The sequence below is a fragment of the Adiantum capillus-veneris genome, chromosome 2, assembly GCF_014529385.1.
Source record: "Adiantum capillus-veneris isolate H3 chromosome 2, ASM1452938v2, whole genome shotgun sequence".
Taxonomy (NCBI): Eukaryota; Viridiplantae; Streptophyta; class Polypodiopsida; order Polypodiales; family Pteridaceae; genus Adiantum; species Adiantum capillus-veneris.
In genome coordinates this window covers 141,232,617-141,258,513 of record NC_140932.1, presented here as the reverse complement: position 1 = coordinate 141,258,513, position 25,897 = coordinate 141,232,617, and the positions used below count along the sequence as shown (strand labels likewise).

At 43.2% G+C, this 25,897-nt stretch overlaps 1 protein-coding gene across 1 annotated transcript in view; it reads left to right on the top strand.

Moving 5' to 3' along the window:
* The window catches only part of LOC147463752 (hexose transporter), a 94,786-nt gene extending 72,200 nt beyond the window's left edge, over window positions 1-22,586 (top strand). Inside the window, exon 4 of the mRNA XM_086490661.1 lies at window positions 22,079-22,586. Coding sequence (XP_086346787.1) covers window positions 22,079-22,144 — 66 coding nt within the window. The 3' untranslated portion in view covers window positions 22,145-22,586. The remainder of the gene's footprint in view (window positions 1-22,078) is intronic.
* The last annotated feature ends 3,311 nt before the right edge of the window (window positions 22,587-25,897 follow it).

The window sequence follows — 25,897 nt, the reverse complement described above, 5'->3', positions numbered from 1 at the left end:
GAGAGTTTCACCCTCAGACGGGAAGGCCTTGTCGCCACGAGTTGGTAAGGCTGACCGACACTGAAATCCGAGTAGTAAAAGTATGTTTAGGCTCTACTCAAAGTTTGAAGAGAAGATCACCCTATATTGCATTTTTGGATGTGGTCCCAGTGGTGATAGATGGTTAGATGACCAATGGAAGTGCCATGGAAGCATCTCCTAAAATTTAGGGAACTGCTATTTTGGGCCATGAAATCTGTTCGCGTTATTAGCTTTCGAATGACAAGAGGAACATTTTATTACTCTGCCGCTAAGTCAACTGAGCAACCGGTTGTTGAGATATTTTTAGACGGGAAGGTACAAAACGGGAAAACCATGCATGAGTGCCATTTGGCACATTTTTGGGCACTTTCCACCTTGAGAGAGAGAGAGAGAGAAGCGTTGAAATTAAACGTGGAGCTACATTTTCAGCCGTATGGTGGATTGTTGCACGTACCAAAGCTACTGTGTGCTTGCCTACCCTCTATGTACAGTGTAGTGCAAGAACTGAAGCCTTGCACAACATTCACTGCTCTCTCTCTCCCCTCCGTGTAGTTATGTGATGCCCCACAAGAGGGCTCTTCATTTGACCTATGTACAGTTGTGTGGGTTCATGCGCGATTGTCGAGGCCAGAGCCTCTTGCACAGGTACTGGATTAGCTAGTTGCTAATCCCCCGCAGGTACAGGTAAATTTGGAGGAGAGATTTCATGTGAGAAATCTCATCCGATTCAAAGGGCAAGTAGCCCTACATGTGTGGGAGCTGGAGGACTTGCTACGGTTGCAACTGGCTCGCAAAATGGAGCCCAAAACAGGGAAATACAACATGCTGTGTATTTTTGTAGGTTTAGGGTTTTGGACCCTAAACGGTCCCTAATATCCCTAGGAGGTCCAGGGACGTGAGGGGACCATTGTGCGAGTGATCTGGCACATTTTCAGGGCAGAAAAAAAGAATTCAGTGTGCTGCAGATTCTCACCAGGTTTTGCTAAGTGTCCGTATGCGTCGGGAAAGTCACTTTTTGCGTGGGGATATTGTTTGTGAAGTGTCCTAGTACAGTTATGTTGCCGAAAGGTTTTATTCCCTCTTTGAATACAATAAAGAAATACCGAAAGGGACGTCAAATTTTGGGGGCAACAAGTTGTTGGCGTCTGCTTGGTAGCGCTCTAGCTGCCAAGCCGTGTGTGTGTTTGAAGTACCAGTTCCTGTTACAGATTTTAATTGCAAAGTTTCTGTGTGTATTAAAGTCTAAAGTAAAGTTTTGGATGAAAGCCTACGTCTAACGCCGTACGGGCCGGTTTCAGCAGGCGTAGTCGAGGGCGATTACAATTCTTTCAAGAGGGGGGTATGTCACAAACTGATGACATGGCATGACCACGTGGGCAGGGCCAGATGACGCGGCAGGCTGTACAGAGATTACGCAAATTGCACTTACTGCTGACTTGACTGTCGTATGGATTTCTCGCAAAAAGCGTTGACATGCTGACGTGGTTGTTGTAGGCAGCTGTACGGATTTCCACCACTTGCGCTGGCTGCTTTTTGAGCAATTTTAGACCTAATGCTTTTGGGATTTGATTGCTTTTGAGTTTACTGCTTTTGGGGCATTCCTTGTAAGAATAAATAAGACCCTAGGGGCCTCATTTTGCAGAGCATCTGGACGTAGAGTATGAGAGCAGAGGTCCCTCGGGAGTTCTACTTTGCTTGAGCATTAATATAAAAAGAAATACCGAAAGAGGCGCTAGATTTTGGGGCCAATCTCTCTGGGCACGAAACTACGCCGGGCCGTGTCTACTCTAATTTTAAAGTGTGATAAAATTGTGAAGTATTATAAGCGATTCTCTCATGTGTCGTGCAGATTTCGGACTTGGGGTGCCCAAGTTTGTTACACCGTTCCCCGTCTCGCCCGTCGAATCAACCCATTTTATGCTACAGATGCGGGGAATATGGGCATTACCAAAGCAAATGTCTCTTGCTTGAAGGGTCTCCTCCTCGCTGTCATTGCCCCAAGGCTAAGCACCACTAGAGTAAGGATTCACCCAAGCAAAGGGGATCCACGTCTTCAAGCCCAAGTCAAAACCAACAAGAATTCACATTTCCGAAGATCAACCTAATAGCAATGAGTACCATTTCCCCGCTACTCATATGGTTACCCCTAAGGATAGGCTGTAACAAGTGGAGGAGCCCGCTTGTGTCCTCACTCGAGCACAAAGAGAAGCTCTCGGTCTCAGCCTTCCAGAAGGTCCACCTTGTCCATCTCCACGTCCACAACCTAGTCTACCTACCCCAATTGACAAGCCATCCACTGGTGCTAAGAGCCGACTGCCCTCCATGCTATCTGATATTGATGGAACCTTCTTAGAAGCAGTGGCAGACCTGCAACAAATCAAAGTACTAGAGGAAGCCCATATTGAAGGATCCAAGAGTACGGCAAAAACTATCTTGAAGAACAGCTTTCAGCAAGTGTCACTTTATGACATGCTTATGCTAGATGCAAATCTAAAAAGTGACACCCTACAGTCATTTAGTCTTTGTACCCGGGTGTAGGGCCTAGTAGCGGGCACCTCCAAGTGCAGCCCTCAGAGTCCTACATGATTTTTCTATCCCGTTGCTCCCCTCACTAATTACAGAAGTCCTCGTCTTACTGTATCTATTCTAGGGCACCAATTCTTTGGTGTCATAGTCGATGGTGGATCTGGCATCAATATGATGCCTAAGTTCACTATGTTGGCTTTAGGTCTGCAGCCTACTCGCCTTGCTCCCTTCACAGTTACGTTGGCTAACCAGAGGACAGTCTACCCATTAGGCATAGTGGACAAGGTGCCTCTGCAGGTACAAGATTTCACCTTTAGCTTGGATTTTGTTGTGGTTCGTCTTTCCCAGGTTGAGGGAGGATTTCCTTTGCTCATCAGTAGACCATGGCTGCGGCACACTAAAGCACTTCATAATGGGGGAAACGACGCCACGTGGATACTTACTCTTGGCTCCCCAATGAAACCCATTCGACTGGAAGGAGTTATGGATCCAGTAGTTCATCATAGTTCTTTGTCAATGGAGTCCAATGCCGACTTGGAACAGCCTACCCCACTTGACGGGGTCGACGAAGACCTACTGCAGTGGTTGGAGGCTACTAGATTTATGCCATGCTATGTGGTCTCTATTCAATCTTTGCATGAGGATACACCCTCTTCCATTGTTCCTCCAGCTTAGACCAGTGAGCCACATCGTCCGGAAGCAAGTGTGACAGGCACTGAGGATCATACTTCTGTTTCCCCCTTGATGAAAGCCATCGGCCTTGGTGAACCAATAACACACCATAGAAGGGGAAAGAATTCTCCTTTGCAAGAGTTTACCAACGCCTCACCTATCCCCTTTGCCTCCTCTGTGTCTGACTCCCCGGCCATGCAAAAGCTCTCTTTTGTGTCTGAGGACTTACCCTTCGAGGAGCTTCCACTAGGATGGTTGCAAGAATTTTCACATCGATCAGACACCAGCCCAGGATGTCTCGAAGCTCCAAGAGATGGCACAATCTTCGTCTTTTGATGCACTCTCGCCAGTTACACCTCCTCACCCGGTTAGAGAAGTCAAGCTGGGCGACCTTGAAAACCCCCAGTCCATCCTCCTAGCCGCTTGGTTATGGGATCACCCTGCGCTACTCGATCAGGTAGTCTCTTTTGTGCATTCTTTTGAAGATATTTTTGTCTGGTCTTACAAAGATTTGGAAGGAATCCCACCAAAATTGAGTATCCATACTATTCCTCTGGTTGAAGGGGCTAAGCCAGTAAGAGGTCGAGCTTACAAGCTCAATCCTAAGTATGCAAAAGTTGTCAAACTTGAGCTAGAAAAATGCAAGAAGCAGGGATCATTGTACCTGTGGAGCACTCTGAGTGGCTATCACCCATGGTCATCGCCCCCAAGAAGCAACCCAATAAAATATGCATGTGCGTCGACTACCCCGCTTTGAACAAGGTAACAATCCCATATGGTTTTCCCACACCTTTCACTGAACGCGTGCTCAAAGTTGTGGCAGGACACATACTTTACAGTTTCATGGATAGGTTCAGTGGCTACAATCAGCTGGGCATCCATCCTGCTGATCAGATCAAAACAGCTTTTGTGACTCCATGGGGTATTTTCATTTACACCAAAATGTCTTTCAGGCTGGAAAATGCTCCACCTTCTTTCAATCGCACAGTATATTTGATATTTTATCCTCTGCTCACGGATCATTTTCATATATTCATGGAAGATTTTTCAACCTTCTCCGGTGCTCAATGTTCCACCCCAGTGGAGAATATGGAGGAGCACCTCGCTCAGCTCTTTGCCATCTTCCTGAGGTGCACGGAGGCACGTCTGAATCTCAATCCAAACAAATGCCATTTTTTTGTCACTGAAGATATGCTTTTAGGCCATGTAGTGTCTGCTAAAAGGTTTAGCACCTGACCTAGAGAAGATAGTAGCCATCTTGAAGTTGCCTCCTCCCATCAATCCCAAAGGTGTTCAGAGTTTTGTAGGCCACACAGGCTTTCATCGCAAGTTCATCCATATGTATGCACAGGTGGTTCAACCATTGACACGCTTGACCAGTGCTACTGTACCCTTCCAATGGTCAAACCCTGAGGCCGACGCATTTGCTTACCTTGAAAAATGCCTCACTGAAGCACCTATTCTAGTTGCCCCTGATTGGTCTCTCACTTTTCATGTGCATACGGATGCGGGTCAGACGGCTGTGGGTGCTATGTTGACTAAGCCTAGCAAGGAGTTCAACCTGGATCGTCCCATTCACTATGCAAGTCGATTGCTCACTAAAGCAGAGCACAACTATAGCATGACAGAAAGGGAAGGTTTGGCTATTATGTATGCTCTACAAAAATTTCTTCATTATTTAATAGGGGTCCACTTTACAATTATTACTGATCACCATGCTCTACGCTATTTGCTTAATAAACCGCAAGTTGCATGTCGAGTGTGGCGGTGGTTACTTCTATTCCAGGAGTTTGAGTTCGAGGTGGTCCTCATGGCTGACCACCTTTCTCGTATTCAAACAGGTGAAGAAGCTATAGGGATTGCGGACGTCTTTCAAGATAGGAGTCTGTTTATGGTGGATACAACTCTAGAATGGTACGGAGATATCTTGCATTTGCTATCCACTGGCGTGTACCCAGAGAATGCATCTCCCTTGCAGAAGAGAAGATTGTTGTTCTCTACTATTCACTCTGATTGGAGGCCAGCTCTACAAGTCGGGACCGGATGGTGTTATTAGGCGGTGTGTCTCCCCCCATGAAGTTGAGCATATTCTTGAGGATTCCCACAATGGTCCCATTGGTGGCCATTACCCTGGTCACATCATCGCCCAGAAAGTTCTCTAGAGTGGTCTATAGTGGCCTTATGTATTTAGGGATGCAATTGCTCATGCCAAAGTTTATAATGTTTGTCAGTTATGGACCGAAACCAAGTAAGCAGTCCGACCATCCTCTGCAGGTCTCCATGGCATGGTTACCCTTTGAGAGATGGGGTTTAGACTTTGTGGTCCAATTTCTCCCCCAGCTCAACCAGGTACTCATAAGTATTTGCTTGTGGCTACAGATTATGCAACCAAGTGGGCAGAGATACTGGCAACACCTGATTGCGTTGGCAATATTGTAGCAAAGTTTTTGTACGAAAATATATTGTGCAGGTTTTGGTGCCCCTTGGAGATCACCAATGATCAGGATAGTCACTTTGTTAATGAGCTGATTTCGACTTTGCTAACCAATTGCAAGATTTTTTCATTGCAAATCTTGCACCTATTACCCTAGAGCAAATAGGTAGGCCGATAGCACGAGCAAGGTTCTTCTTGCCCTTCTACGGAAAGCATGTCATTTCCATCTGGCTTCGTGGGCTCAAGCTATCCATGACACCCTCTGGGCATACGGAACTTCTTTCAAAGCCACAACCACTCACACACCATTTCAACTAGCCTTCGGCTTCGAAGCCATAGCTCCATTTGAATCCAACTGAGAATCCCCTCAAGTAGGCAGTTTGCGTGCCGATTGGGGTATGGAATCTGCATCCGTCTCTTGTCTCTCCCTGTTGGAAAGAGCCGTAGTTTGGATTCCGGGCTTTGCAAGCAGAGCAACTTCGTCGCAAAGCATGGCATGATCGTCATCTTCGCAAACCTCAAATAGTACAAGGCTCGCTCATGTTGCTCTATGAGGCAAGATATCAGAAAAAAGCAAAGAAGCTGGTCCCAACCTGGCAAGGACCATACAAAGTACATGAGATTTTACCACAAGGAGCAATATACTTAGCCACTTTGGATGGTGTTCCTTTGCCGCTTGTAAATGGCTCCAAAGTAAAATGCTATTATCCCTCACAGTAAGCCATATGTAGCTGTTCTAATATACGTTTTAAGTTTCAACATCCCATCCTCTCAACATCCCCATTCTCTCAATTCAGTTTAACCTCACCCAACATTTGCCTCTGCAAACCCATCAGCCACTCATGTGCCCATTTGTCCCCCAAAAATTTCTCCCCTTGGACTCATCTCTTACCAATTGCAACCCATTGTGTTGTGTTCTGCCCTACAGCTTCTTGTATTTGGGTCATTGTTTCCATTCAATTTTACTACCTTGTTGTATTGTCAATTGGTTCCCAAGTCGAGTATCTTTTCTCATACTTGAAATTCAACTTCACATTTTGTCCTTGGTATTACCTCTTTTCAGTGTTCCCTCTCCATGGTCTTTGTGTTTTATTTTCCACCAGTTGCCTTGGTTTCGGTTTCTATCTAGAGTGCTGAATTCCTTTTCTATCGGGTTACTCTCAACTAAGAACCTCTCAATGTAAAAACCAACTTGCAATGTTCGTCCTAGCGGCCAGCAGTTTTTAACAGGGTTTTTGGATACTTTCCTACAACGTTAAATTCTCTTTTTCTTCTTCTTCTTCCCATCGCCTGTGAGTGTGTGCTCAAGCTGCCACGATTGAGCAGCACGATATGCTTTTCATCTGGGGCCACTCTGCATAGCAGCCATCGTCTCTATCTCTCAATTCGGCGACACTACACCTAAAGTTGCAGAAATCTATAAGTATTTGATCTTCAAAGCCATCGATTTAGCTCCAGCATGTAACATTTGATGGGTAATTACTTATGTGTAGGGGAAATTACATAGACATAGTGAGCATTTCATTAAGAGAGATTCCTAATGGGCATAGCAAGAGTGCTTGGTTGGAGAGAGAGAGCAACAAAAGCATAACACCTAGTTAGAATTAGGCATGAACAATACTTTAAGAGAGAGAGAGAGAGAGAGATTAACACTCGACAACAGTTGAGGACCGGATGCACATGGAGCCGGTCCCCCCTCCAATAGGCTTTGTATTATAGGTTTCCCCCATCAAGGGAGACATTTTACAATACAATTGTTTGTGTTCCTTTAATAACTTGCTAGTGCAATGAAGATGGAAGCTTCAAGCACTAAGCTAACACTTTTAAAACACAACAACATGAATTCCTCGTTGGTCTCAGACCCAAGACCTCACACACCTTTGAAGATGGTGAGAGCTACCGGGGTATGAGAGTAGATCTAGAAGAAAAAGAAGTAGTCTTACAAGAAAGAAGTATTTCTCCTCGCATAGTCACTCATAATAGCTTAGCATAGTTTAGTAATTAGCATGGTAGAGGAGATGAGCATGCATTGGAGCTTGTCTCTTGATTAGATTTGCATCACAAGCCAAGAGTTTGTTGGTGTAGGTCTCCCTTCTCACAAGCTTTGCGTAGATGAAGAGCTTTCCATTAAATCTTGCCCCCTCTATAATCTTGGTCGACCCCTATTGCAATTTACTCATGCTGGCTCCCTATTGGCCTTTGAAAAGCCTAGCCAATAGCATTTGAGCAATATTTTTACTCTTGCTGGCTTCCTATTGGCCCGTGAATGGTTTAGCTAATAGCCTTTGAGAGGGCCAGTCAAGAGCCTTGTGATGACAAGTATCCATCCTTTTTTCCTTTTGTAAAAGCTCAAATAATAAATTTATTTATCTGAATTCTTATTGGACCTTTTAGTCTTTTTGCCAATATGAATTAAGCGAATTTATAGGCTACTTAATTCTCATTGGACTTTTTGATTGTCCAATAGTCTTTTAGGGAAACTAATTCTTATTGGTTGTTTTTTTAAGCATTTATAAAATAAGAAATTAAGTTTACACTAGCTCAACCCTCATTGGTCCACCTCTATGTCCATTCAATAGGATTCAGGTAAGAATTGGGGGTTTTCTTGCATGCCTGACATGTGTCCTATTTGCTTTGTGGAAAGGGTAAACTGATGAGTGTGGGTGTGGGTGTGTGCGCGCGCGCTCTGTCTCATCCCTAGTCATCTGTCATCTTCCCAGCTCGCCCCCTCCTTTGTCCTTTTGCTGCTTGTCATTTTGTTGACTACTAGAGTTAGCACTTTTAGTCACTAAGTCAAGTTCCCATGGCCTATGACCTTTAGAGTTAAAAAGTTGGAACTTTGCTCTATGGAAGTCTTAATGAAGTTAAACCTAGAGGTCTTTTAAACTCCATTGATGTACTTTGCTCTTTGCAGACCATCCCCATCTAGATCCCTAATTCCCCTCTTTTGGATCCCCTGTTGAGACCGGTCTGGTAGCCTTTCCAATATCCAGCCTTTGCTCTCCTTGGTCTAAAGGTCATAGGCCACGGGAACTTGGCTTAGTGACTAAAACTGCTAACTCTAGTAGTCAACAAAATGACAACCAACAAAAGGACAACGGAGGGGGCGAGCTGGGAAGATGACAGATGACTCGGGATGAGACAGAGCACGCGCGCACACACATACACTCAACAGTTTATTCTTTCTACAAAGCAAATAGGACACATGTCAGGCATGCAAGAAAACCCCCAATTCTTGTATGAATCCTATTGGATGGACATAGAGGTAGACCATTGAGGGTTGAGCTAGTGTAAATTTCTTATTTGATAAATGCTTAAAAAAACAACCAATAAGAATCAGTCTCCCTAAAAGACTATTGGACAGTCAAAAGGTCCAATGAGAATTAAGTAACCTATAAATTTGCTTAATTCCTATTGACAAGAAGACTAAAAGGTCCAATAGGAATTCAGATAATTAAATTTATTATTTGAGCTTTTACAAAAGGGGAAAAGGATGGACACTTGGCACAAAGCTCTTGACTGGGCCTGTCAAAGGCTTATTGGCTAAACTATTCACGGGCCAATAGAAAGCCAGCAAGAGTAAAGATATTGCTCAAATGCTACTGACTAGGCTTTTCAAGGGCCAATAGAAAGCCAACATAAAAAGGGCCAATACGAAGCCAACATGAGTAAATTGCAATAGGGGTCGACCAAGATGAGAGAGGGGGCTGATTTGTGAAGGCGTTATTCCACACACACTCACACAAGCTCATGTGTGAGGTAAAGAAAGTCTATCTCCTTCTCAAGCTTTAATGGAAAGCTCTTCATCTACGCAAAGCTTGTGGGAAGGGAGGTCTACACCAACAAACTCTTGGCTTGTGATACAAATCCAACCAAGAGACAAGCTCCAATGCATGCTCATCTCCTCATGCTAATTATTAAGCTATGCTAAGCTATTATGAGTGATTATGTGAGGAGAAATACTTCTTTCTCGTAAGACTCCTTCTTTTTCTTCTAGATCTACTCTCATACCCCGCTGCTCTCACCATCTTCAAAGGTGTGTGAGGTCTTGGGTCTGCGACCAACGAGGAATTTATGTTGTTGTGTTTTAAAAGTGTTAGCTTAGTGCTTGAAGCTTCCATCTTCATTGCACTAGCAAGTTATTAAAGGAACACAAAGAATTGTATTGTAAAATGTCTCCCTTGATGGGGGAAACCTATAATACAAAGCCTATTGGAGGGGGAACCGGCTCCATGTGCATCCGGTCCTCAACTATTGTCAAGTGTTAATCTCTCTCTCTTTCTTAAAGTATTGTTCATGCCTAATTCTAACTAGGTGTTATGCTTTTGTTGCTCTCTCTCCAACCAAGCACTCTTGCTATGCCCATTAGAAATCTCTCTTAATCAATTGCTCACTATGTCTATATAATTTCCGCTACACATAAGTAATTACCCATCAAATGTTACATTGGTATCAGAGCTATCGGTTTCTCTTTTCTTGCTCAAGAAGAGAGGTCCTCAAGCTTGCTACAAATGGTTGGTATTATTAATTGCACGAGGGTAAGTAGAATAGGGATTTATTATCCTTGAGGTGTGTCTGCTTCGTGCACTTAACGGGGTATCACTGTCAAGAGCTATGGTCTTAATAATGGAGTCCCAAGGGGCTTGCCTATGGCTTAACCATTATTGAGCTAGTAGAAGCTTGACAGGAACCGCGGTGCCGACTGGGCTATGATAAACCCTCTCTTCTATTCCTTGCAATTAATGATATTCGAGCCACGGGTATAGGAGCTAGAGTGCTTATCTTTGAAAGTAAAGAGGAGTAGCAACTAGGGCTTGAAGTGCCAAAGTACAAGTAAAAATTTACACCTAAAACTTAGTTAGAATGGCTGACAATAGTAAAGAGAGTGAAATTAATATTGATGGCTTTGATTTTGCTAATGATCAAGCTACTAATGATGCTCCTATGCTTGTGAACTATCTTGTTACTAGGCTTCTACAAGCCATGGGAAACCCATCTCTCCAAGGAGAAGTGCATCAGCAATTACGCATCCATGGGATTCTCCAATCTCCTCACCTAGAAAGCTTCTAGTGAGATTTCTAAAAGAGAGCTCTCTACGGTGAGAGGAGAGGAGGACCCATACGAAGGGCTCAAAAGCTTACAAGTTGATGGGGCAACTACCTCATAAAGGAGAGCCCAAATCTCAACGGTAGATCCCCCACCGAAAGAACGAGAAAGAAGTGAATCTCCCGCCACCTCAGCGGAGATGGCACCACGAAGACGGCGGGCAAAACACTCTCCAACACCCCCTAAACGGAGAAGACCATCGCATAGTCCTTCTCAGCATAATTCAAAGAAGGAAGAAAGGAAAAAGGCGAGAAAGAGGTCACTCACTTCTCCATCTTCATCATTCTCCTCCTCTTCTGAAGGAAGTGATGGTGCAGCTCCCAAAGAACTCAAAAGGAGAGGCCATAGGAAATCCTATGCCACTTGGAAGAGGTCGTCCAAGCTCAAACAGTTCACGGAGGGAGTAATGAGTATCTCTTTTCTTACCTAAGATGGCACCATTGGTGCTACGGATAAAGTCTTGGCCTTTATTCAACAATTTGATGCGGCATTCGGAGATGAGGGCTTCACGGAGTCCTCTAAGATACGTCATGTAGCCATGCATCTCCAAAAGTCCGCCAGGCAATGGTGGTCTAGCCTACGAGCAAACAGTGAAGCTCCACGAACATGGAAAACTTTAAGAGCTTCCATTATGAAGCAGTTTTTGGCTAGCGATGCCAAAGACAAAGTGCTCACTGAATGGCGAAACTTGAAGCTCTCTCCCCGAATCTATTCAGAAATACGTAGATAAGTTTTAGGATTTACATCTCAAAGCCACTGTCTATAAAAAGATAGATTTTGGAGAGCAAAAACAACAATTTTGTGCGGGTTTATCTGAAGACGTGGCGGAGTATGTCAATTCCCAAAGGCCTCGCACTATTTCAGCGGTCATACACCATACTATGGTGGCTTTACGAATCAACTTCCAACAAGGGGCTAAGAAAAATCTTAAGCCCATGGAAAGCAAAGACCGTAATGAGCCTAAGGGGAAGGACCATGTCCAAAAATCTCCCAAGGACAACTTCAACAACAACAAAGCTAAGGAGAAGGGAGTCTACCAAGGCAAAAATAGACTCTCTTCTGAAGAGCTAGAGCATTATCGCAAGGATAACCGTTGTTTCAAATGTGGGGAGGAAGGGCATGCTTATCGTGCTTGCCCACAAAAGAACACACGCAATGAACCTCCTAGAGCTTCCATAGTTGAAGTTCAAGAGGAAGATGCTCATCGCAAAGGATCTCCTCTATGCCATGCGTGGGGAAAGGTAAGAGAACATGATGCTTTTATTCTCTTCGACAATGGCTCTACTCACAATTTCATATCCACGGAGTTGGCCACTAAGCTAGGCATCCAAGCCTTTGAGATGGGAGATACCCTACCAGCCGATGGTGCTTTCAAGAGAGAAGAAGTCTCAGTTACTTCCTTAATTGGGAAATTGAGGCTTCATGTCCAAAACTATGTGGACAAAGAGGATTTCTTCATCTCTCCCCTTAAGCATAAGGATGTAATCCTAGGGGCACCATGGTTTGATCGCATGGCGGCTGACATAAAGTTCCCTGAAGGCAAATTTACTTAAGTACAGGGACAAACATGTACATATATGCTAACGAGTCAAGTAACACTATACCTCTTGTACATAAGCAAGCTTTTGATTAAGTCAATAAAGAACTCTATTTCCGTGTACATGATATTTGTAAAAGACTCTCAAAATGAACCTAATGTTTTATCAAATAAAAATGAAGGGAATAAAAAAGAATTAGGGTTATCTAATTTCCTTAATGAATTCCAAGGTGTTTTCATTGACGACATCCCTAATGAATTGCCTCCAAAACGAGGAGATGATGACTATGCAATTGAGCTTCTTACACAAAGCTCACCGCCTAATAAACCTCCTTATCGAGTTTCTCAAGCTCAACAAGAGGAAATTATGCGGCAAGTGCATGAGGTGGTTGAGAAAGGAATGGTTAGGCCTAGTTCATCTCCATTTTGTTCACGAGTTTTATTAGTACAAAAGAAAGATGGCACATATCGTATGTGTGTCGACTATAGAGCACTAAATAGGATCACTATCAAAAATAGGTTTCCCATTCCGCGGGTAGAAGACCTATTTGATAAGCTACAAGGATCGACCTACTTCAGTGGGATTGACCTAAAAAGTGGCTATCACCAAAGAAGGATAGTGGATCAAGACATTGTAAAGACCGCATTTCGTACTACGTTTGGTCTCTACGAATTTATTGTCATGCCTTTTGGCTTGACCAATGCACCAGCTACATTCAACCGTATGATGCAGAAGCTCTTTAGGCCTCACCGCAGTTACACTTGAGTGTTCTTTGATGATATAATCCTCTACTCCATTCCTTGGACGAACACAAACAACACCTCTAGGTAATTTTTCAAGTGCTGCAAGAGAATAATCTTTACATAAATCAAAAGAAAAGTGAGTTTTTCTTACAAGAGATTCAGTATTTAGGTCATATTATCTCTAAAGATGGCATCCAAATGGATCCATCAAAGTTAGAAGTAATAAAAACATGGCCTAATCCAAAGAATCTACATGAATTAAGAAGCTTTACAGGTATGTGTGCATACTATAGACGCTTCGTAGAAAAATTCTCACTCATAGTAGGACCATTGCATGACCTAACAAAAAAGAACGTTAAGTATGCATGGTCTACCAAGGAGAACACTGCTTTTGAAAAATGGATATAGCATCTTTAATCTTCTGGAAAGATTCTTGTAGGTTGCGGCTATATTCATCTGCAACGAAGATCTTCCTATGTACCTTAAGTAGCAGGGGACTTTTTGATCTTCCCTCAATTACCTAAATAGGTGCTTTTCCCGTGGATGTATGTACTGTGTCATCGTAAGCATACTCCACTAAAGGTAAGTACTTCTCCCATTGGGACCTTTGATCTATTTCAGTGACATAAGCTTTTAGTATATCAAGAATTGTTAGGTTAGCTATCTCACTTTGGCCATCCGTTTGCGGGTGATAGGCCGAAGAGAAATTTAGCCTTGTATCTAAATTCTCAAAGAGACCCTTCCAGAAATTGTTGGTCATTCTAGGATCTCTATCCGACACTATTAACATTGGCAAGCCGTAATACTTAAAGATTTGTGATATAAAGAGGGTTGCCATTTGATGGGCCTTAATAGTCTTTTTGACAGGTATGAAATGCGTTGTTTGCTGAACCTGTCTACTAATGTCCATATTCCCGTATTCCCATGGATAGACTTAGGCAATCTAAAGATAAAATCCATGGATATGCTCTCCCAGGGTGAATTAGGGATTGGCAAAGGCTGAAGCAAATCAATTTGCTTCCCTCTATCAAACTTCGTCTTTTGACAAACCACACATTTTGAAACATACTCTTGTATGTTCGCTTTCATGGTAGGCCAATAGAAGTACATTTCTATCCCTCTTAGGGTAGCTTGAATCCCTCTATGCCCCGTATATGGAGAAGCATGAGATTCATACATTACTTTCTCACGTAGTGAGTTAGTAACGCATAGCCTATTACCATAGAGAAGATAACCATCTTGTAGGGTAAATGGTTCCTCTTTCTTCCCTAGTGCAAGGGCTGACGTCACATCTTTAAAATCGGGATCATTAGCATACTCATCTATCATATCAGATAGATCATTGTGAGTTGCTATTGATACCGTGTTCACTCTTGTTCGTCTTGAGAGTGCATTGGCTACTTGATTACGCTTGCCAGCAATGTGAGCAATATGAAAATGAAATGAAATGACCTACAAGTCGGGATCACCTTTCTCATTTACCGGGCGACCCTTTCCTCTGAAAAGGAAACTTGCCCACCTCATTTGTTTGTCAAATAGCTTGGTCTGCGTCACGAAGTACTTAAGGCTTTGGTGATTTGTTCGTAGAATGAAAGGAGTCCCCAATAAATAGTGCTTCCACGTGTCTAGGGTATATAGAACTGTTAACAGTTCCTTTTCATATATGCCTAGAGCTTGCTCAACTGGGTCGAGCCTTCGACTTTCATATGCTATGGTGTGCCCTTCTTGGAGCAGCACGGCTTCAAGGCAATCACCACAAGTGTCGCATTGGACCTCAAATGGCTTTGAGAGATCCGGTAGTGTAAGCACAGGTTGAGAGATAAGCTTCTCTTTGAGCTTTTCAAAAGCAATGTTCTCCTTGGTAGACCATGCATACTTAACGTTCTTCTTTGTTAGGTCATGCGATGGTCCTGCTATGAGTCAGAATTTTTCTATGAAGCGTCTATAGTATGCACACATACCTATAAAGCTTCTTAATTCATGCAGATTCTTTGGATTAGGCCATGCTTTTATTACTTCTAACTTTGATGGATCCATTTGGATGCCATCTTTAGAGATAATATGACCTAAATACTGAATCTCTTGTAAGAAAAAATCACTTTTTCTTTTGATTTATGTAAAGCTTATTCTCTTGCAGAACTTGAAAAATTACCTGGAGATGCTGTTTGTGTTCGTCCAAGGAATTGAAGTAGATGATTATATCATCAAAGAACACTCCATTGTAACTACGGTGAGGCCTAAAGAGCTTCTCCACAATGCGGTTGAATATAGCTGGTGCATTGGTCAAGCCAAAAGGCATGACAATGAATTCGTAGAGACCAAACGTAGTGCAAAATGCGGTCTTTACAATGTCTTGATCCACTATCCTTTTTTGGTGATAGCCACTTTTTAGGTCAATCCTACTGAAGTAGGTCGATCCTTGTAGCTTATCAAATAGGTCTTCTACCCGCGGAACGGGAAACCTATTTTTGATAGTGATCCTATTTAGTGCTCTATAGTCGACACACATACGATATGTGTCATCTTTCTTTTGCACTAATAAAACTGGTGAACAAAATGGAGATGAACTAGGCCTAACCATTCCTTTCTCAACCAACTCATGCACTTGCCGCATAATGTCCTCTTGTTGAGCTTGAGAAACTCGATAAGGAGGTTTATTAGGCGGTGAGCTTTGTGGAAGAAGCTCAATTGCATGGTCATCATCCCCTCGTGTTGGAGGCAATTCATTAGGGATGTCATCAATAAGAACATCTTGGAATTCATTAAGGAAATTAGATAACCCTAATTCTTTTTTATTCCCTTTATTTTTATTTGACAAAACATTAGGTTCATTTGAGAGTCTTTTACAAATATCATGTACACGGAAATAGAGTTCTTTATTGACTTATCAAAAGCTTGCTTATGTACAAGAGGTATAGTGTTACCTGACTTGTTAGCATATATGTACATGTTTTTGTCCCTGTACTTAGAGTAAATTTGCCTTTCTGGGAACTTCATGTTGGCCGCCATGCGATCAAACCATGGTGCCCCTATGATTACATCCTCATGCTTAAGGGGAGAGATGAAGAAATCCTCTTTGTCCACATAGTTTTGGACATGAAGTCTCAATTTCCCAATTAATGGAGTAACTGAGACTTCTTCTCCCTTGAAAGCACCATCGGCTGGTAGGGTATCTCCCATCTCAAAGGCTTGGAAACCTAGCTTAGTGGCCAACTCCGTGGATATGAAATTGTGAGTAGAGCCATTGTCGAAGAGAATGAAAGCATCATGTTCTCTTACCTTTCCCCAAGCATGGGATAGAGGAGATCCTTTGCAATGAGCATCTTCCTCTTGAACTTCAACTATGGAAGCTCTAGGAGGTTCATTGCGTGTGTTCTTTTGTGGGCAAGCACGATAAGCATGCCCTTGCTTCCCACATTTGAAACAACGGTTATCCTTGCGATAACGCTCTAGCTCTTCAGGAGAGAGTCTATTTTTTTCTTCGTAGACTCCCTTCTCCTTAGCTTTATTATTGTTGAAGTTGTCCTTGGGAGACTTTTGGACATGGTCCTTCCCCTTAGGCTCATTACGGTCTTTGCTTTCCATGGGCTTAAGATTTTTCTTAGCCCCTTGTTGGAAGTTGATTCGTAAAGCCACCATAGTATGGTGTATGACCGCTGAAATAGTGCGAGGCCTTTGGGAGTTGACATACTCCGCCATAAACCCACACAAAATTGTTGTTTTTGCTCTCCAAAATCTATCTTTTTGTAGACAGTGGCTTTGAGATGTAAATCCCAAAACTTATCTACGTATTTCTGAATAGATTCAGGGAGAGAGCTTCAAGTTTCGCCATTCAGTGAGCACTTTGTCTTTGGCATCGCTAGCCAAAAACTGCTTCATAATGAAAGCTCTCAAAGTTTTCCATGTTCGTGGAGCTTCACAGTTTGCTGGTAGGCTAGACCACCATTGCCTGGCGGACTTTTGGAGATGCATGGCTACATGACGTATCTTAGAGGACTCCGTGAAGCCCTCATCTCCGAATGCCGCATCAAATTGTTGAATAGAGGCCAAGACTTTGTCCGTAGCACCAATGGTGCCATCTTAGGTAAGAAAAGAGATACTCCTCCCTCCTTGAACTGTTTGAGCTTGGACGGCCTCTTCCAAGTGGCATAGGATTTCCTATGGCCTCTCCTTTTGAGTTCTTTGGGAGCTGTACCATCACTTCCTTCAGAAGAGGAGGATGATGAAGATGGAGAAGTGGGTGACCTCTTTCTCGCCTTTTTCCTTTCTTTCTTCTTTGAATTATGCTGAGAAGGACTATGCGATGGTCTTCTCCGTTTAGGGGGTGTTGGAGAGTGTTTTGCCCGCTGTCTTCGCGGTGCAATCTCCACCGAGGTGGCGGGAGATTCACTTCTTTCTCGTTCTTTCGATGGGGGCTCTACCGTTGAGATTTGGGCTCTCCTTTATGAGGGAGTTGCCCCATCAACTTGTAAGCTTTTGAGCCCTTCATATGGGTCCTCCTCTCCTCTCACCGTAGAGAGCCCTCTTTTAGAAATCTCACTAGGAGCTTTCATAGACACTCCCTCTTCTAGGTGAGGAGATTGGAGAATCCCATGGATGCGTAATTGCTGATGCACTTCTCCTTGGAGGGATGGGTTGCCCATGGCTTGTTGAAGCCTAGTAACAAGATAGTTCACAAGCATAGGAGCATCATTAGTAGCTTGATCATTAGCAAAATCAAAGCCATCAATATTAATTTCACTCTCTCTACTATTGTCAGCCATTCTAACTAAGTTTTAGGTGTAAACTTTTACTTGTACTTTGGCACTTCAAGCCCTAGTTGCTACTCCTCTTTACTTTCAAAGATAAGCACTCGAGCTCCTGTACCCGCGAGTCGAATATCATTAATTGTAAGGAATAGAAGAAAGGGTTTATCATAGCCCAGTCGGCACCGGTTCCTGTCAAGCTTCTAATAGCTCAATAATGGTTAAGCCATTGGCAAGCCCCTTGGGACTCCATTATTAAGAGCATAGCTCTTGACAGTGATACCCCGTTAACTGCACGAAGAAGGCGCACCTCAAGGATAATAAATCCCTATTCTACTTACCCTCATGCAATTAATAATACCAACCATTTGTAGCAAGCTTGAGGACCTCTCTTCTTGGGCAAGAAAAGAGAAACCGATAGCTCTGATACCAATGTAACATTTGATGGGTAATTACTTTGTGTAGCGGACATTACATAGACATAGTGAGCATTTCATTAAGAGAGATTCCTAATGAGCATAGCAAGAGTGCTTGGTTGGAGAGAGAGAGCAACAAAAGCATAACACCTAGTTAGAATTAGGCATGCGAATAATTTAAGAGAGAGAGAGATTAACACTTGACAACAGTTGAGGACCGGATGCACATGGAGCCAGTCCCCCCTCCAATAGGCTTTGTATTACAGGTTTCCCCCATCAAGGGAGACATTTTACAATACTGTTCTTTGTGTTCCTTTAATAACTTGCTAGTGCAATGAAGATTGAAGCTTCAAGCACTAAGCTAACACTTTTAAAACACGACATCAATTCCTCATTGGTCTCAGACCCAAGACCTCACACACCTTTGAAGATGATGAGAGCTAGCGGGGTATGAGAGTAGATCTAGAAGAAAAAGTAGTCTTACGAGAAAGAAGTATTTCTCCTCACATAATCACTCATAATAGCTTAGCATAGCTTAGTAATTAGCATGGTAGAGGAGATGAGCATGCATTGGAGCTTGTCTCTTGGTTGGATTTGCATCACAAGCCAAGAGTTTGTTGGTGTAGGCCTCCCTTCTCACAAAGCTTGGAGTAGATGAAGAGCTTTCCAACGAAGCTTGAGAAGGAGATAGACTTTCTTTACCTCACACATGAGCTTGTGTGAGTATGTGTGGAATAATGCCTTCACAAATCAACCCTCTCTCTCATCTTGGTCGACCCCTATTGCAATTTACTCATGCTGGTTCCCTGTTGGCCCTTTAAAAGCCTAGCCAATAGCATTTGAGCAATATTTTTACTCTTGCTGGCTTCCTATTGGCCCGTGAATAGTTTAGCCAATAGCCTTTGAGAGGCACAGTCAAGAGCCTTGTGACAAGTGTCCATCCTTTTCCCCTTTTGTTAAAGCTCAAATAATAAATTTAATTATCTGAATTCCTACTGGACCTTTAATTCTTCTTGCCAATAGGAATTAAGCAAATTTATAGGCTGCTTAATTCTCATTGGACCTTTTGATTGTCCAATAGTCTTTTAGGGAGACTAAGTCTTATTGGTTGTTTTTTTAAGCATTTAAAAAATAAGAAAGAAGTTTATACTAGGTCAACCCTCATTGGTTCACCTCTACGTCCATCCAATAGGATTCAGGCAAGAATTGGGGGTTTTCCTGCATGCTTGACATGTGTCCTGTTTGCTTTGTGGAAAGGGTAAATTCATGAGAGTGTGTGTGTGTGTGTGTGCGCGCGCGCTCTGTCTCATCCCTAGTCATCTGTCATCTTCTCAGCTCGCCCCCTCCTTTGTCCTTTTGCTGGTTGTCAATTTGTTGACTACTAGAGTTAAGTTCCCATGGCCTATGACCTTTAGAGTTAAAAAGTTGGAGCTTTGTCCTATGGAAGTATTAATGGAGTTAAACCTAGAAATCTTTTAAACTCCATTGATGTACTTTGCTCTTTAGCAGACCATCCCTATCCGGATCCCTAATTCCCCTCTTTTGGATCCCCTGTTGAGACCGATCTGACAGGCTTTCCAATATCCAGCCTTTGCTCCCCCTGGTATTTTCCCTATATTAAATGATCAGTTTAATATGAGAAAATCATTTGGGAAAGTAGATATTAGGTTTTTATGACACCAACATCTGTGTTTTTTATCCGTCTCTACCTGCCCCTCGCCCCTACCCACCCTACCTAACCTCAGTGCTACCTAGTGACCCCCTCGCCCCTCTCTACCTGCCCTCGCCCCTACCCACCCTACCTACCCTCGCCCCTATCCACCCTACCTGACCTCGCCTCTACCCAGTAACCCCTTCGCCTCTCTCTACCCACCCTCATCCCTACCCAGTAACCCCCTCGCCCCTACGCAGCTATGGAAGGGTCTTTGCGTGTCGTAGAGAGTGCGATCACGAACAGAGATGCTACTATTTTTGCTTTGCGACACGCATTGAAAGAGAAGTCTCAAATCATTGACGACCTTCGAGCTCAGGTGCAAGGATTTCGTGAGTTGCTACTACACGGAAATATGGGGGTTCAGGCTCCAATGGGTATGGGGTATGGATGGACGGGGCAGGGGACACAGGTACAGACTCCTTTTGGGTATGCACAACCAAGTACTACTACACAGTTCATGGGACCATCTATACAGACTCTTGTAGGATATGCTCGGCCTCAGCAGTTCCCATACTATCCTCATGGGTTTCAGTAGTCGGCCCCCATGCCACAAATGCCGACACAGAGACTTTTTTGCGATGGTACTGCCGGTGCACACCGCCATGGCTGTGTGAGTAGGCGGCCTCAGTACACTTCAGGACAGGTGCTTCTATCCGCTAAGCAGCATGTGGCTGCTCCCTTCACAGGAAACCAGTTTTTTGAGAGCAGAGTCCAACAGCCTTTAGTCCAGCAACAGACTCCCACCATCGATTTGATTGATCCTCCTCTGGAGGCTGACACTTCCGGTGCAGCAGTGGCGACGACTCTTTCTCTTGAGTGACAGGACCCAGTTGCTCTTCCCAGATTTCTCTTGTACATATGCAATGCCTTCTTTTCAGCTATTTCAGTATCCTAGTGGTTTCTTTTTGCAGCTTCAGTGTTCCTCTCACTGAGACGATGAGTGGTCTTGTGGCGGGCAACCTGTAGCAGGGCTACAGTGTCACTGGCACGGGACAAAACAATTAGTTATAGTTGGGCTGGAGTTCACATATGACGAACTCTCGCCTAGGCAGTGACACATGGCGGGGATACGGGTGGTAGTCTAGCCGACACAGGGCAAGATCACCACCACCATAGTTTGGAGATAGACTTAGCTGGATTGGGTATTTTGTGAGCCGTTGGTGACTCTTTATGGTTGTATATATCTGTAGTTGTTGCTAGTCTTGAGGATCATGTACTTTGTGTGGTCGAGCGTCTTGAGTCTTGAGTTCATGCACATCACCATCCCTGCACATTGGAGCCTCGACGCCCCATTGTACTCTTGAGTCTGGACTCAGAGCTGAGTGTGCTGCCAAGCCAGAGTCTGTATGGTTCTTTTGAGTTTGTCGAGTTCGACTGAGTTCTAAGTCTGTTGTGCTTTGAGTCGTCATTCCATTTTAGTGTGATGTTTTCTTTCTGGTGGAGTGAGGTTTCTTGCATACTGCACTGAGGAGCCCCCAATGTAGACAGAGCACGACATACTTTTCCCGCTACAGTGAGAAAAGCCATAAGCAGGTGTGATTCGTGAAAAAGCATCTGGAAGGTGAATGGAAAGCTCTAACAGCTTTCAGGCTGGAGGGTGAGCCAATTAGGCTCTAGGTTGGGAGGTGAGTCAAATGTACATCTCCTATAAGGTTTATGTGTATTTGGTTTGTATCATGTCATGTGTACAGGATGGATTCTTGGCCCTTGGGAAGCACCAAGGAGCACTTTGATAAACAGGGACATATTTCAGTAACAGCATTTATTTCAAAAGGCTCCATGAAGAGAATGGCTTTCTAGGTCCTTAGAGATGCAGAGATGAAGTGATGTCAGTAACCTAAGCTAGCTAGAGTGTATTTTTAAAACAAGACCTGTAATCATGAATGTATCCAGCACTTTTAAAACAGCCTAGTAACAATTATCAAATCTTCCACTCTAAGAAGTCGGTTCAAACTTTTATGCAGGCACATATGATGTGGCTACAACGACAAGACAGTTTCAAAGAAAAGTTTGGAAAAAAGGATGACTGAGATGACCTAAGCTAGCTAGAGTGTATTTTTAAAACAAGACCTGTAATCATGAATGTATCCAGCACTTTTAAAACAGCCTAGTAACAATTATCAAATCTTCCACTCTAAGAAGTCGGTTCAAACTTTTATGCAGGCACATATGATGTGGCTACAACGACAAGACAGTTTCAAAGAAAAGTTTGGAAAAAAGGATGACTGAGATGATTGTCACAGCTACATTCGTCCAGAAATCCGTCCTATTTTGTGGGTGCTGGAGCTGTGGACTTCTGTTTGAGTACTTTCAGCTCTCTTGTTTCACACAAAATGTTTCTGCTCGGTATGAAAATTGAGCAAGTTTCTGCTGGTTCACTACTTGGGGATTCCCTGGTTTAAGAGGACTATCGCTCAGGATGAAGTTGAGAATGTGTGGCTTGCATCTTTAATGAGGCTCCATTGGAATCGTGGGTCGTGTACAAGTCCTTACTCAGGCAAATTAGTCCTTACCAGCAAAGAAAATGCCTGCCTATTGAAGTTGTCAATGCCTAGGAGGAATTTCTCTCATTGATTATCAATGCATCTATTTGAGTGCATACATAATGTGCACTTGTAAACACTCATCATCAATGAAGCATTGACATAAGAAAATTTGGCTCTTTATACTACGTACATGCCTGCATTTTTTTTTCGTGTCTTTGGGTTCTTAATAGTGGGTGTGGTGATTGTTTGTTGCATTGATCAAATACACTTCAGATACTCTGTTTTACTTACAAAAAAAGAGTTGAATGGATTCATTTTATAGTTGAAGTCATACTGCCTTTGGCTTCAAACTCTCCCATCATTGTCAGAAAACAGGTAATCTCAGTGAGGGAAGGGCATCCTGGAACTCTGCTCACAGAAAAAAATTCCAGTCTAAGCTGGTAGTCTAAAGGCAAGCAGGCAGTGAAGAGGCTGATATTGCCACCATAGGGTGTCTCTACACATTATCCAAAAGAGGACAGGATGCCACGCTTGGATTAAGGCCTCTCTTCTCTGCTGCATTGTGTTTGAGCTCCCAAAGGTCGCTCAGCAAATTGGTGATCCTGAAGACATGGTGATCATCAGCTCCCTCACACGTACCTAGTATTGACTAAATACTTGAGCCCAATAGTGGGTATAGAACTAGGTATCAATATATGCTCCACACCCACCATTCTTGACTCTATTTATGGGACATCTCAGAGCTTCTTGTGGGACCACCTGTGAATTCACCTTTTATACTTTTTTGATGGCTTACTATTTCTATACTCTTATCATCGACGAGCTCCACCATTTTCTGTTACTTTGTCACTCTGGCTTTCCTTTCGCCTTATAGAGCAATGTGGTTATGTGGCTATCCTTAAGGCCTCCCTCATGGAGGGTATTTATTGATGACTGCCACCTCCTTATAGTCTCCATGTGCCTGCTTTATGTATGGATTGGGTGTTGATGTTTATGCAGTTTGACCTCCACTAAGCTCTTCCACTTCCTTCAGGGTGTTGTCATGCTCCTGGTCAACGATTTCACTCAGAGATATTATTCTTGGTCTATTACTTGTTTCATTTATATGTACATTCAAAATCACACCTTCCTCAAACTCCAAAGCTTCAATGATTCCTTTCCCTAGCATTGCTAAGGCCACATACCAAGAGCTAAAGTGGAGCCTCCAAATGCCATGGATACCTAGATCCCCTACGCGTCTACATCTAAGACTTCACGAGGCATTTCCACACCAAAGGTGGGCAAGACTGTACAAGTCCCGCCAACAGCTTCAAGATGGTTTATCACCATGAGCCACATGCAAGAAGCCAAAAGGTATACCATTCAACACCCCTCACTGAATCAATAAGAAAAAAAAGAGGACAAGCTCAAGTGTGAAAAATGCTAGTCAGCTCACAAGCTAAGTGATGGTGATGAGCATAGGTGGGTAGAAGCCAAGCAGCACAAGATAATGTGTCAAAAGGGATGGCTTAATACTCAGAAGTTATTGTATGCTGAGAAATTTACAATGGTGAAAGCAATTTGTGGTTGCTGACTGGATCCACTACGCAGCCCAAGACTCGCAAGACAAAGGGAAGTCAAAAACTACACAACAAAGCAAGGTCAGGTCCATCTAGGGTAGGGACCAGTAGGGGAGCTTCAATCTTCTTCCTTGGAGCTCAATTTTGAGCGCAAAGTAGCTCATTGCATTCGTCTTGCCATGAGGTTTCAAGAAAATAATTTTTGAGTTTGTCGGTTCTCGAGTCTGAGAATTACGAGACCATTTTCAGAATCGTGAGTAACAAAATTGGGGCCCAAAGAGAACACCCACCAAGGCCCAAAAGAGTACATTGCGACCACGAAGTCTTGAAACTATGCACTAACCAATGAAATGCGCTAGCCGTTTCACCTCTTCTTTTTGGGTGCTACAACTGGTCCCCAAATAAAACAAACTTACGAGATGGTCTGTCTTAATTTTGGGGGTTGTACCCTTATTGGCCCCTCTACCCTATACAATGGCAACACAAACGTTGCTTTAGTTGCTTGAAAGGCTCACCAATACACCTAACAACACGTAGTGCAAAGCTCGAGATCCAAGGACTCGCTATACAACTCTATCACTCTAAAGTTGGAAGATTTGGCCACGTTTAAGAGTCACAAGAGTAGATCTTATAAGCCAAAGCCATTATTGGGCCTACACCATATAAGGATGGCATGAAGACCAACAACCTCTTCCTACTTACGTGACAGTTAGTTATGCAATTGAATGTGGGTTCCTAAGAGGCAACTTTACCAAAAAAGGTTGAAGTCATCTCCAATTCCATCAATGCATGCATTAAAGCTAACAAGTAAGGTGCTAGCCAACCTTCTTCAATCACAACCATAAAATAATAGCACCATGCTGTGGTAAGGGCTCTCTTCAACAAAGTCAAGTCATCATGGTGTAAAAGAGAACCCTTTCACATAGTTAGAGTCGCTAAATAAGCAAAGCGTTAAGTCCCTAAGTTTTCATGTCTACTTAAATATGTGTCAAAAGTCGTAGTTAATAGGCACATAGGCTCATTAATCCTATGTATGTCTACCCTATTACTATCACTCCACTTCTTCTTGAGCAAGGTACATATAAGAACCCCATGCATGTATACCGAAGGCACTTTTTTCCCACCAGATTTTTATAGTTCGGTCCTTTGGGTACTAAAATCTTGCCTTCTTAGGAAAACTAAAACAATAAAGCCAAGCCTCTACAAGCAATGTGCTTACTTATATCGTTATACACAATGCACTTCACAGTGCTCTTTAACGAGAACTATCTAGCAAAGCTACAATGACAACCACCTTGGATAGAACTCCTATGGCAATGGATGTAATATCTAGCATTGATATAAGAAGAACGATTGTGGAAATACATAAGGAACTAATGGAAACTTGAGAGCTTTGCATCGAGTCTGCCACTTTCTTTTCCGTTTCACTCTCCTTCATTATTCAGGTTCTATGTGTTTGATGCTTGCAGACTTGTATGTTTGAGCAAGCTTGTCATGGCCTATACATACATGGTCACTGCTCCCCAAGTATGCATGTGATTGCGTAGTGTGAATGTGTAGGTTTGTTTGTTGTTGTTAAGCATGCTAATCTAAGTCATTTCGTGTGCTTATGGAGAGAGCGTTTGAAGGTAAATATCAAGGTAGAGCAAGTGGAGAAAGTAGAAGGGTGCTTAGCCATGGCTCCCCTTCCTTGGCTTCTCTTCTCCAAGAGGTCTTCCTTCTATGTTCGAGTGGTGGTGCTATCTCGCTCAATGCGAGATGTTTCCATGCCCTAGCTTGACTAGGCTCCTAGGATTGACAATTTAGGGGGTGTGTGGATTAGGATTGATATACTATAGTTCCAACACATTTTCTCAAACCTAGTTTTCAAATCTGCAAACCTTGTGCACACGTGATGCTCTAGCCTAATAACCTACACCATGAGTGTGTGTCCTCTC